The sequence below is a fragment of the Catharus ustulatus genome, chromosome W (assembly GCF_009819885.2).
Source record: "Catharus ustulatus isolate bCatUst1 chromosome W, bCatUst1.pri.v2, whole genome shotgun sequence".
NCBI lineage: Eukaryota > Metazoa > Chordata > Aves > Passeriformes > Turdidae > Catharus > Catharus ustulatus.
The window spans coordinates 9260296-9274007 of record NC_046261.2 but is presented as its reverse complement, the minus strand read 5'-3'; the positions used below and the strand labels follow the sequence as shown (position 1 = coordinate 9274007).

General features: G+C 40.1%; 1 protein-coding gene across 4 annotated transcripts in view; it reads right to left on the bottom strand.

The window, feature by feature from the left end:
- LOC117005078 (transportin-1-like) overlaps window positions 1-13712 on the bottom strand; it is a 189411-nt gene that overhangs the window by 37667 nt on the left and 138032 nt on the right. For all 4 annotated transcript variants that reach the window (XM_033076326.1, XM_033076327.1, XM_033076328.2 and 1 more), the window contains exons 8-10: window positions 11215-11296; window positions 10380-10502; window positions 4172-4290 (exon numbers count right to left, since the gene is read on the bottom strand). In XM_033076326.1, coding sequence (XP_032932217.1) covers window positions 4172-4290; window positions 10380-10502; window positions 11215-11296 — 324 coding nt within the window. The remainder of the gene's footprint in view (window positions 1-4171; window positions 4291-10379; window positions 10503-11214; window positions 11297-13712) is intronic.

Here is a 13712-nt window from a genome sequence, read left to right as displayed (position 1 = left end):
AACTAAAACAACAACAACAAAAAAAACTCCACCCCAGACAAAAACTTAACCTGATAACAAGCCAGTACTTTAAACATACTCCATTTTATGAGGTTCATTAATACTTTGTCATCTGAAAAAGTTTTTATATCTAACTCGATGTAGTCAGATGTCACAACTGAGTTTTACACTTTAAAAATAGGATATTCTTCCACATGATGAAATCTATTTTGAAGTACCTTCCAGAAATTAAGTCAAAAGTTTTCAGTAAGAATTCACACTTCCAAAATATGCTTGATAAACAAGTTATTACATTGGCACTCCTGTATATTATTTGTCACTTTACTTGCCTATGGTTGAAAACTGTACCTCACTACTCTTAAGGATGGAAGACTAACTACATCGAACCCTCCTATTCCTTTGTGATTACTTTAAGTATCACTCCTTAAGACAAGTCCCTGACATTGCAGAGATATTGACATTAGTTGTCATTAGTCTATATTAGAACTTTACCTAGTTATTAAACTGATTATGGTCATGGGTCTCCAATGGTAATGATATATGGCAAAAAAAAAAAAGACTCGGGGAAAAAGAAGTCAAGTATTTCACATATAAACACATTCACTACAAAAATAAATTCATAAAAATAAATATATGTATTACATGCCAAATCAAACTAATGCTGAAATCACCATGGACTGACCAAGCACCAGCAACAGACTCAGTCTCCCTATATTCTGCAGTTGAGGAGTATTGTTTCTGAATGCATCCAGGTCAGCAATAATAGTCATACATCTCAATGGCAATATGAACTAAACATAAATTTCCCTCAAATTACAACTGGAACATGTCATTAACCTGTGTATAGGCGCAGAGGCAAGAGGCAACCACACCACCACTCTGTGGAGCAAGAGAGATTGATTTTAGTCATGGAAGCATTGTAGTGGTGCATCCTCCTCATTCTTGGGCCTGCCCTATGATTTCAGAAACTCCAGACAAGTCTTGACTGAACCAGCTGAGCAGTGAAGCATCCCTTGACTGTACCACTTGGGCACTGAAGTGTCTCTGACTGTGCCAGTAGCTCTTGCATTATATAGGTAGGAACAACACTGAACATGACAGGAACATCATCTGCCTGACCAAAGTGAAGAACAAGGATATGCAGTTGTCATTGTTAGCCCTGGTAAATAATTTACCTGATTCATAGCCCAAGTGAAGTGGTACCATTGTTACAAAACCTTTTTAAAATTAATCACAGCCCAAGTGGAACGGTACCATTGTTACTGGACTTTCTAGGAAAAAATCCCAGTAGTTACCGACTTGAGTCAGTGAGGCCCTTTGAGCTCTCCTAGACTGCAGTGGGCTGAGTCAGCACCTCCCTCTGAGCGGGGCCTCTCAGAGCTTGCAAACCCTCAAGTTTGTGATACTCAAAGGACCATTGTTGAAGATGAGGTCTAGGTTGATATTCCCCCCCCATCTCCATGCTCCTCCAGGTGCAACCCTTACCTGTTGGGAAATGCAAAGGGAATTGATGCATTTCACTGAACCCAAGGGGAATTTACAATAGGTACATTTACACACATAGAAATAGGTGCACAAATGGGTTTACTTGTGTGTGTGTGAATTGATTATGGTATGAATGTTTCAATAGTGAATTTATAATTAAGTCACTGTTATAACTATAATAATCCTTCTGAATAACTTTTTAAATGTTAAACTAGTCAATGATTAAGTGCTGTTAAAATCTTCTGCACCCTTATCTTTTATATCCATATCCTTTGCACCCTTACCCCCTTTTGCATTCCTGGTCTCCATGCAAATAATTCTAAATTGATTCTAATCCAATTTTCCTATATATGCTTCATCTATGTAGTAATAGAAGGAGCCTTGCCATCAAACTCTGTAAAGTCACACTTTCACAAATACATATTAAAACTTGCTTTTTGCCAATACCTTGATGGGGACTCTGAGAAGCTGAAACTACAGTAATTTCACGACCACAAGACGCACCGGATTATAAGGCGCACCTCTGGGAGTCGGCAAATTTCGCAACTTTGCACATTATATAAGGCGCACCGGACTATAAGGTGCACTTTTTTTTTGCCGCGAAGATCCGTGCCGCTTGCAACAAAGTAACTAATTAGTAACAGAATCCCACGATCATGGAGTTTACTGGCAGGTGCTCAATTTGCAAACATTTTTCACAGATTGGTGTAGCCTTTAAACATAGCCCCATGCGCCCTCCCCATGCACGGGGCCCGGCTCTCCCGCCAACCCCTGGTTGGTGAGGCGGGGTTCAGGGCGGCCGCGGTTCGCTCGGGGCGGCACAGCGCTGCCCGCTCCCTCTCTCCCTGTGCGGTTCCTGCTGGCCAGGGGCTGCCCGGTCCCACCCAGCCCACGCGGCTACTGCTGGCTGGGGGCTGCCCGGTCCCGCTCACCCCACACGGCTCGGCTCACGGTTCGCACTTCCTGGTTGGCAAATTTCCCAACTTTGTCCATATATAAGGCGCTCTGGAGTATAAGGCGCACTTCCGCGTTCAGACCAAAAATTTAGTCAAAAGAGTGCGCCTTATAGTCGTGAAATTACTATACTTGTTCACAACAATTACCTTCTGAACTTTCAATGAAAGAACAGTAAGTATTTAGACTGCTACCCATTACTTGGCATTTCTGCAGCATACTTCATGAAGTATGCAGGAGGTATATATTTTTTAAAAAACCTACAGGAGCAAAATGGAACAAGATATTAAACAAACAGTTTTCTAGAAGATCTTCTCCCACTTAATCTAATATAAAAAAATTAAGACTATCATCAAGTATTGTCAAATTTATATAGCTCCCTAATCAAAAAGACTTGCCAACAAACAAGTCTCTTTCAACAAATATGACTTTGAAAGATAAGAGATATGTAATGTTACTGTTATCTGTTTAACTAGAAGTTAAAAAGTTTCTTAAAAAAACTCCAGAAATCAAGGATGAAGCTGTTGTAATGTCAATGTTCATGTAGGACAGAATAGGTTTACAATTTATACTGAGAAAGTGACTAGTATTAATATGTGTGTTGGGAAGGACGTAGGTAGAATCAAGAACTGTGCTATCATTCTTTTGTATTTTAAACTATAAGAGTAGGATTTGAGTAAAAACATTTTAAAACTCAAAAGTGATTTCTCATGACATTGGTTCATCTGTTTTCAATTCCTATTCCTGTACTGCTACAGCAGTTACTTTAATCTCAATTCTGTTTTCTAAATGCTTATGAAAATTGAAATTTGGAAAGTCCCTCCCTTTCTTTTAAAATTGCTTTACATCTAAAATGGTCATTTTTGCTGAAAATAATGCATCTCCTCTCCACACTCTTACTGGAAGAGCAAAATCACAGACAGAACTGCTTTAGTGTTTTCAAAAACCTTCCACGCATATATCAAAAAATTGGGTCTTCATTTACTGGGACCACTGAAGAATTTATTTCCTATTGAAAATTCTTTAGTCTGGAAATAAATTATTAGCACTGTTGAAGACATGCAGATGTTTAAATCTCAAGCATGGGTATTCAATTCCCTTTCAATCAAGGATCTACATTTTAAGGTTTATAGCAACTTTTTTAAACTTACAAATATTTTTTGAAGCTTAAAAAAATACTGTCAGTTTGAAGAAGCATGAAAAATACATTATACATACTTTCAAGCTTAAATTGCCCTGGAAATTGATGTGAAATTGATTCCTAAATTAAATTATCTTGTCATTTTGTTGTCTTCATAAAGATGGGGAACCCCTGGCATGACTATGCACATAGAAGCATTTCACAGAAATGCTCACAATAGCAGTTGTGAAGAAAACATGTTCATGGTACACCAGATATTATCGGTAATGTCACATGGAGATGCTTGTTTAAGCTTAAGTGCATGTTAGTATACCTTTGCCTCCATCTGATACTTAACAGGATGTTAAGCTTGAGATAAAGCACAAGTGACACAGTTTAAGTTGCCTCGGGAGCCAAGTCTGAAACCCTCAAGTCTTTTCAGTGACTTTTGTGATACAGTCATTTTCAATATGCACAAGAACTAGCTACAAGAAACTACTCCCAAGCATACAGCAAGCTAGATACAGTCTCCAAACGAGTAACCAGGAAAAAGTTAACTGAAGTTTAAGGATGAATATTTAAAAATAACTAGTTCTAATTCTTAATACTTACTTAGCAAGATGCCGACATAATACATCTTTACAAATTGGTTGTTCAGCCAAAGTCAACCAAAACTCACAAGCCTCCAAAGCAACATTTTCATCTGGGTCCTGGGTCCTTTGAAGCATATACTACATCAAAAAAAAACAAAACAACAAACACAATCTTGTATAAGTTTTAAGTGAATAAGCTGTCAACATTGCAAAGTGTGTTTGCAAAAAAAAAAAACCCACAAAACTATGCTCCCAGAGTAATTTTGGTTTTTTGGGGTGATGGGAGGAAATAGGTATAAAAGACTATTTATGGCTATAGTGAGAATAAGCCAAGAGACTTATTTCTCAATGTTAGATGATTCAGATTCTAAGTTTTTTCCCAGTTTAAGTGAGAACATTATTACCAAGAAACAATAGACAGAGACCCAAGAGAATAAAGTTTCCTGAGAATAGTGGGGGGATTTTAAAATTATTTTACCACTCCCCCCCTCCTCCTTTTGAATAAAAGAGTACAACTACACAGTAAGGTGCAAATACTTTTTATATACAGTAGCGTAGAAAAGCCTCTTTTTCAAATATTGATTATCTGACAGGATGCAATTAAACAGAACCCATAAAAGGAGAAAAAAAAGTCTCACTTTTTCCAAGTATGAATGGTAATTCAGAGATTCAGTGACAAATCTTTAAGTTTGTTGTTAAAATTTAAAACCCTTAAACAAAAAATAATCAAATATCTGCATAAGTAGAAAGGCTAAATATACCATTGCTACATCAGTTTCTTGCACATGACTGCTAAAGCAATTTAGAGAAAATGATTGCAACTTCCAAAACAGTAATTTCTGCATTCTTCCATGCCAGCTCTTATTTCTGAAACAACTGGTCCTTCCACTCATTTTAGAAGCCTCATGGAAGTCCATGCAGCTACCTTTCATCACACATTGATTTAAAATGAAAAAAAGAAATTCTCCTTCAGAATACCATTTTGTTCTCAAAATTACAGTAATTTCACGAATACAAGCTGCACGGACTATAAGCCACATTTCTGGGTGTTGGCAAATATTTCGTTCTTTGTCCATAAATAAGCCGCACCTGAGTATAAGCCGCTCTGTCGTTCGCAGAGAGGACTCACGTGCAACAAAGTTGCCAAATAGTAACAGAACCACGGCTGGGCGGGGTTGACTGGTTCAGTTAAGGCTGCGCAGGTTCGGCCCGTTCGGGGCTGCCGACGGGGCCAGGTGGCCCAGGTCGCCGCTGCCGCTAGGCTGGGCCACTCGGGGCCGGCTGCCGCTGCCACTGGGCTCGGTCACCCCGCCCCGGCTCTGCCCCGCGGTGGCAGGCAGGGACGGAGCCACCCCGCTCCTGCTGCAGCGGCGGCGGGTGGGAACGGAGCTTCCCCGCTCCCGTGGCAGCGGCGGGCGGGAACAGAGCCTGCCTGCTCCTGCCGCAGCGGGCGGGGACAGGAGTCCCCCGCTTACCCCACGGGCCACGGGGATGGCAGCACAGAGCCCCCGCCTTCCCCCCAGACCGCGGGGATGGCAGCACGGGGTCCCCCCGTCTCTCCCCGGGGTTGCGGCAGAGGATGGAAGGAGAGAGCTCTCCTGCCTCTCTCCCCGCACCCCGTGCTGTCTGCAGGGAGCCAGGCTCCACCCGCGGCGCAACAGAGTAACAATTTGTAACAATCGCGAAATGCCAGCTTTTACTGGCAAGTTTCTCGACTTGGCACCTCGGTTTCCACTTCTGGGGGTGGAAATGTCAGAAAATGATTCACATATTAGCCACTCCTGAGTATTAGCCACTTTTCCGGTTTGGAAGCAAAATTTTAGTCAAAATGATGCCGTTTGTATTCGTGAAACTACTGTAAATAGAATGGGGTAACCTATATTATCCTTATGCATTTCAGGGATGCAAGATTTGCAACAAACATATCCCTTCCTACAGAACTCCATTCCTACAGGGCTCCATCCAAAGCAGCATGGGCAGAAAGTGGAGAGAGGGTATTCTCCCCTTCTATTCCACTCTCCTGAGACCCCACCTGCAGAAATGTGTCCAGCACTGGGGTCCCAACACAAGAAAGACGTGGACCTGTTGGCGCAAGCCCAGGGGAGGCTACAAAGATGCTCAGAGGGCTGGAGCCCCTCTTCTATAAGGACAGGCAGAGAGAATTGGGGCTGTTCAAACTGGAGAAGTAAAGGATTCAAGACCTTCTAGCACCTTCCAGTACTTAAAGGAGTTCCAAGAGAGCTGGAGAGGGACTTTTTACAAAGGCATAGAGTGGAAGGAACAGGGGGAATGGTATTATGCTGAAGGAGGGTAGGTTTAGATTAGATATTTGGAAGAAATTCTTTACTGTGAGGGTGGTGAGGTCCTGGAACAGGTTGCCCAGAGAGGTTATGGACTCGTCTCTCCATTTCTGGCAGTGTTCAAGACCAGTCTGGACAGGGCTCTGAGTAACCTGGACTAGCAGAAGGTGTTCTTGCCTATGTGGGGGAGGTTGGAACTAGATGATTTTTAAGGTCCCTTCCAATCCAAACCATTCTGTGATTCTGACGTGCACTAAATTGCAAGTGTTTCCTAAAAGATCATTACTGTGATTAAGAACTGATGGCAACAAAAATACTGCTGTATTCTGAGTTATGAAAAGATTGCAGCTTAGAAAATTTGAAAAATGTCCTATCCATTTGTCCGTAAACTGCGTGCTACTTCTCCCCCTGCTTTGCCCTCTCTGTCTCTCTGGGCCTAGCTTAAAGCTACAGGTCCCATTTCTCAGCAAAAAGACAGACGATGGGGATACCAGCATCATAAAGTTACCCCAGGACACCATTGCAAGCAAGGTATACAACTGAAATGATTTGGCATTTTTCACCACAGGACTTGAAAATCAACACTTTTGTTATATCCAGTCATTTGTCACAAAGACAAAACCAGAATGACAAAAAGTAATGTCTGCTTGAAGGTTCTCTTCACACTGTCATTTTGTCTTTAAGCATATATTATAATATATGATCCATGAAGTTAGATAGCAGTAGATTGAAAACTCCACTTACACTCAGTGGTATAAGAGCCATATACACAGACTGGAAATCACAGAATGGTTTGGGTTGGAAAGGACCTTAAAGATTATCCAGTTCCAACCCACCACCACGGACAGAAACACCTTTCACTAGACCAGGTTGCTCAAAGCCCCATCTAACCTGGTCTTGAACACTTCCAGGGATGAGGTAGCCACAACATTGCTGGGCAACCTGCGCCAGGGCCTCATCACCCTCATAGGGAAGAATTTCTTCCTAATATCCAATCTAACCCTGCTCTCTAACAGTTTAAAACCATTGCCCTTTGTTCTGTCACTATACTCACTGACAGAATCCTTTCCGATATCTCTTGTAGGCTCCCATAGTAAAAACAGTGATACTAGTATCAAAGTAAAGTATGGGAAGAGTATTTGAAGGTTTTTAGGTTTCTTTAGTATTCTTGTGCCATACTTTAATGAGTACTTTTAGTAAGCTAAAAAAGTGACTTTAGGCAATGGAAATCGTTGCTTCCTAACAAAAAATTACAAAACAGCATGGGAACATTATTCAGAACTGGTTTGTGTACTCTGTAACAGTGTTGTTAGTCTTGCTATGTTAAACCATCAAGAAAAGAATGAAGCACAAAGCATTAAGAAAAATCCTTTGAGCAGTAAAAAACATCTATCTAAAAGCAACAGGATGCAATCTTATTTCTTTAGCAACAAGCTGAGTTTCTGTGTTATAACCTCATACTATCAACACCATTCAAGTAATCTCATTATGCATTGTAAAATAAAAAGTCAAGATTTCTATTGAAAAATATCTTAGGCCCCACATGCCTGGCTAAATATGCTATATGAATATACAAGTGCAATCTAATAACTGAAATCTATTAGGTCAGTCTACTGATATATCCTGTTGTCATGTTCTCAGACAAAGGAAGGAGAAAAAAAACCCACAGAGAAATACATATCTCCTTCTGCTAACTTGGAAGTACATGCTCAAAAAACCCACTGAAACTGAAATTCAACCATCCCTGTTCCTCCAGGAACTTGGCAAAATAGTTAATATTTTACCTGTCTGGTTTAAAAGCATGACACTGACCAAGACCTGTTTTAGAATCACTACTGAATCATTAATATTCTTAACTACTTTAAAAGTAATTCTTCATAGGCATAAAAAACCCTATCATGTGGATACAAGTTTCCCTCTTTCTAAGAATTCCTTCAGTTAGAGCAGCCACCATTAGAAGCATTCAGCATGGAGGTATTCAAGTTTCAGAAGGGCAAAACCGGACTCATTTGAATGAAAAATAGTCAGTTCTCAGATATTACATTGTCACATATGAATATGCATGTATACAGAACTGGGCAAATCAGTAACAGTACACAGTAGTCCCAAAACTGGGGGGGAAGGGGAGGAAGTCAACTTCACAAAAAATTTGCTACTGCTTTCTTTTGTAGAGAAGATGCCTAGTAATAGTTTTCCCAAAAAAATAAGGGATACAATGAGAATACAATCTTGGATCTTCTGGTTGCTAACATCATTTCTACCTGCAAAGTCCAAAAGTTCCTTACTGATTTGTTTGCTGACAACCCCAAGTTGGGTGGTGCGGTCGACACACTGAAGGGAAGGAATGGCATCCAGAGGGACCTGTACAGGCTTGAGAGGTGGGTCTGTATGAACCTCATAAAATTCAACAAGGTCAAGTGCAAGGTCCTGCACCTGGGTCAGAACAATCCTAAGCACAAGTATCGGCTGGGCAGAGAATGCATTGAGAGAAGCCCTGCCAAGAAGGACTTGGGGGTGGTGGTTGATGAGAAGCTCAACATGAGCTGGAAATCTGTGCTCGCAGCCCAGAAACCAACTGTGCTGGGCTGCATCCAAAGCAGTGTGGCCAGCGGGTCAAGGGAGGGGATTCTCCTCATCTACTCCACTCTTGTGAGACCCCACCTGGAGTACTGCATACAGTTCTGGGGACCCCAACATAAGGAGGATGTGGAGCTGCTGGAGCAAATCCAGCAGAGGCCACGAAGATGCTCAGAGGGCTGAAGCACCTCTTCCATGAAGACAGACTGAGAGAGTTGGGGGTATTCAGTCTGTTTCCAGTTCAGAAACCTGTTCAGAAAAGAAGGCAGATTATAGAGCACCTTCCAGTAATGGAAGAGGGTTTGGAACTAGATGACCTTTAAGGTTCCTTCCAACCCAAACCATTCTAGGATTCTTGTTGACAATATAATCTCCAAAGCTTTATTGTCTCTCCCTCCAAAAAAAAGACCCAAACCAGACCAAAAAAAAGAAAAAACAAAACTATCTCAAGCACCAACAATGCCTACTTGTCCTGTGTTAGATGAGAAAATATGTGCCAGGCTTGGTGTAATGGAATTCCAGACAACACTAGACAGATGCTACAAGTCACCTCAGATTTATGCCTCTCTGATGTCTTTGTCCAGAAGCAAAAAAAGAAAAACAAATCTGGTTCATATTGTCTGGACTTGGCACTTATGGAATTTGACACTGGGTTATGACCCATTTGTTCATATATGTGCATGAGAAAGATTCTGATCTTTGTTATATTTCCAGTCTAGCAAGTAGTGTATGTAAAGACTATCTAGAAACTGCCAGTATTTCCCAGAAACATGGAAATTACAACTCAGTTGAGCAAACAAGTACCAGTTGATTGGTCCTCTGGTAGGCAAGTCTGCACTAATCTAGAATAATCAAGGAACTATCCAAGGACAGCCACCTATAAAATTGAATGTAATGGCAGACAGCTTTGTTAGTAGTTCAAAGAGCATCTCAGATATTTAAAATTACGTTCCTTATCCTTGCTGTGGCAAAAGATCAAAAAAAGGGGACAATGTGTAAAATGTAACAGTATCAGCACCACAACTAAGATTTTTAACATAATCTCACTTGTGGTCAGGCAATGCCCAGTTGCTCCATGGTATAGTTGATCCTGGCAATTTCAGGATCAATTCACTTAAAGAAGAATGAACAACTGTCATATGCAGTCAAATACGTCATGTTAGCAATTAGCTAAAAAGAAACTTTTGCAATCTCTGTCTTGAAGGAAATCAAAGAGTAGGCAAGCACAAATGTAAAACGAAGAGTAGGCAAGCACTAAAGTAACATAGTTATTCTGATGTATGCTTTTAATTTACTTATTTCTGCAATCCCAAACATGTTTCAGTATACAATCAGAGAAATAAGACTCACCTCAACTATACTAATCATATGAGGAAGCAGGCGATCCATTCGAACCTCTAGTAACATTACCAGAGCACGACAAACATTTTTGCGTACTTCAGGATCCTCATCACCAGCCAGTGCAAAAAGATTCTGTTGGAAAGTAATACCAATAGAAAAGCCTCAATTCATCTAGTTCAACTTGTATTAAATTTACATTATTTGCAAACAAAAACATGCAAACATGTACTTCTCTACCATCCCATCCCACACCTCAGAAAACTATATTATTTCCTAAAGACATATGGTTCAGCAAATGAACTCTCCATACTTTCAATGTGTATTGTTACCCAGTGTTTTGGTCATGTGTACATTAGACACAAGAATATTCCCTGAATTTTTTTCCCTAAACATTAATGAAGTTCTGAAGCTAGAAAATGCCTTCAGAACATAAAAGCAGCAAATAAAATATCCTGGTTAAGCCAAAATATCATCCTTCTAATCCACATTCAGTAGTAATATTCAGAGACCCATAATCTAGACTCAGTGACATGGTGATCCCTGTACTGAACTCTCCATCACAGCTAAGTGACAGACTGCTGCCAGTACCTCAATGCAAGAAGAGTTTCCTGTATTTATGAAAAGGAAGCATTTTCAAAATACTAATTTCTTGGACTGGGAGAGTGCTTAGACTAATTTGTGCATAAGCATGCAGAATGACTTTCAACCCATGGGGATTGAAGCTAAGAATGGGAAGCCATCAATGTGGAGTTTAGGGGTGGTGGTGGTTGTAAAACATTATTCAAAGCTCTTGATAAATTAGATATGTTGTTTAGCTTACCCCTCCAACCAAAAATGCACTCACCACAATAAAAGAATCTATGTGCAACATAAGAGCTTGAGTTCTGCTGATGATAAATTGATTGACACACGCAACAGCATGAGACCTACAAATTGAACAATAATAATATGCATGTTTTTCATGTCTTAAGCATTTTCTAAACTGTACATAGGCATCAAAAAATAGGAAGTAAATCACACTGTCCAAGAATCTTCTAGAGGTAAGAGGAATTAAATCTGAACATCTATGTTGCTACCAATAAAAATTACTAAACCACATTTTTAAGTACTAACTTATACTCCAGTATATCTAATAAATAATTTTAAATTAAGTATTCAGTAAATAAGAACCATAGCAGGATGACTACCTGGCACATTTGTTCCAAACACTATGTAAGGATGTTCTTTTTCAGCATATTATGATTATCAGTTTTCTCTGATATTGTTGCCAGATGAAGAATTGTTTGCACCTGGTGAACTAACACAGTACTTATTCTTCAAAGACCACTGGCCCATGGAACCACACAATGCTTTTCTGTAGGAAGAACTGGAAAGCAGCCAACCCAGTTATGCCAACTTTTACCATTTAAACAGGCAGTCAGGTATGACTTTGGGGTCGGTCGCCAACCACCAGGGACCACCAAAAAGAACCTCAAGACAGAAGAATGCATGTGTAAAAGGGAGGGAAAATATGTTAATAACTTTGGAGAAATTATTATAATACGTATGTTCCTTCTGGGAAAGTCAATGTATATGTATGCAAAATATAATATATAAACAGAAGCTTTCTCTGTACTCGGGATGCACAATATTTGGGAGGAGATACAGGAGATATCCCCGCCCGTGCATCCAGCTGAATAAAGAATGCCTGTTTCTTAATGCTACATTGGTGTTAAGGAGTTTTATTTTCACTGATTTTTGGTATCAATGTTAACAATTCCATACAAGTTAACATGGTGAAATTTTAGCATGCCCTTCTTCATTGCTCAGTTTCAAATTGCCTTTGCAAGATTTCTGCCATTTAATTAGACCAATATGCATCAGTAATATAGTTGTAGCTTAGAACAAATACACACTTATATTAGGATACATAATAAAACACTTGTGATAGAAAAAAACCAGAAGAGAAGAGCTGGTTCTTCTATTCCATTTCATGCAAAGCCATTGCTTACAAGTCTTTTTCATTCTCAGAAAGACAAAAGCCAAATTATATAAGGCACAAGATAAAGCTACCTTTAAAAGCCTCTGAAGTTCCATTCAAGTATTTCTACTAACGTAACTCCCAACATCTAGTCTCTTCAGACATTTCTTGGAAGAGTATCATAAAATAGTGTTCAAAAGTTGTCTCCTCACAGATTTAAATACTGATAATATTTAAATACTATTAAGTATTAACAATCTTTTACTGACACAACTAATATTCTTCGTACTTCAGTACTATGCACTGAAACCAGGCCACAGGTCAGCAGATGATCTGCTTTAAAGTTGAAACTGGTTTACCTATCTCAAAGCAAATGCTTATCTTTCTACAAGTGACAGATCATGCTTTTTTATATATTTTTCTTAGTGTACATCTATTTTAGGTGAATTTCTAAATCTTATTTAAATCCTATCAAGATATATTCCTAGTTATACTCTTCACCATCTATACCACTACTGGTAATAACTGAGCCCTCCAAGTTGTAGAATCTTTCAATATAATTTTCAAAGAGGAGTCCAAAAACATTTCAGAGAATCACACAGAATGACTGAGGTTGGAAGGGACCTCCGTAGATCATTTGTTCAAGTAGGGTTACCTACAGCTGGTTGCACAGGACCACATCACAACAGTGTGAGAGACTGGAAGGATTGCTGGTTTGAAATATTTTGGGTACATGTGTGGAAGGGGCAGGTTGGGCCTTGCTCTGGTGAGGCAATGCCCTGTTCCGAACAGCCCACACCCCCGGGCCTGTATCCCAACCCCTGCAGGGGCCACCAATCACTGGCACACTGGAGGCAATGTTCCACACCCTGCCCCTGGAGCCCCAATCTAGCCCCAGAGTGGTCAGATGACCAAAAGTCCCACCTGGGGAAAGGGCCCAAGAAAGCCAAAAAGTATTTAACCCAGGACATGAGGTGAGCACATGTTATGACCCTACTTCCTCTTGGAGTTTCTATCAGCTGAACACTGTTGGAACCAGGAGTGGTAGCTATATTTGTTCTTTTCTATATCTTTATCTGTCTCTTTCTTCTTCTTTTAATTCCCTCTTCTTGGAGTTTTGAGTAATTTAAAATTGGATGGGCTTGGAGTTTGCTAAGTTGCATGGGCCCAAGTTAATGCTTTGAGAAGTGTTTTATGTTGATTGAATGCTGCTCTAAACTTTTGCCAAAGTTCTCTGATTTTACAAAGTTGATAGTAAAGATTTTGTTGTTTTGCCCCCTTGAGAACATATTGTCAGTATTTCTCCCGTGTGTCAAACTCAGAGTATGTGAACAACCATAAGGTCTTATAAGAGTCTCATTGAACAAGTTTTCTGGGGCCTT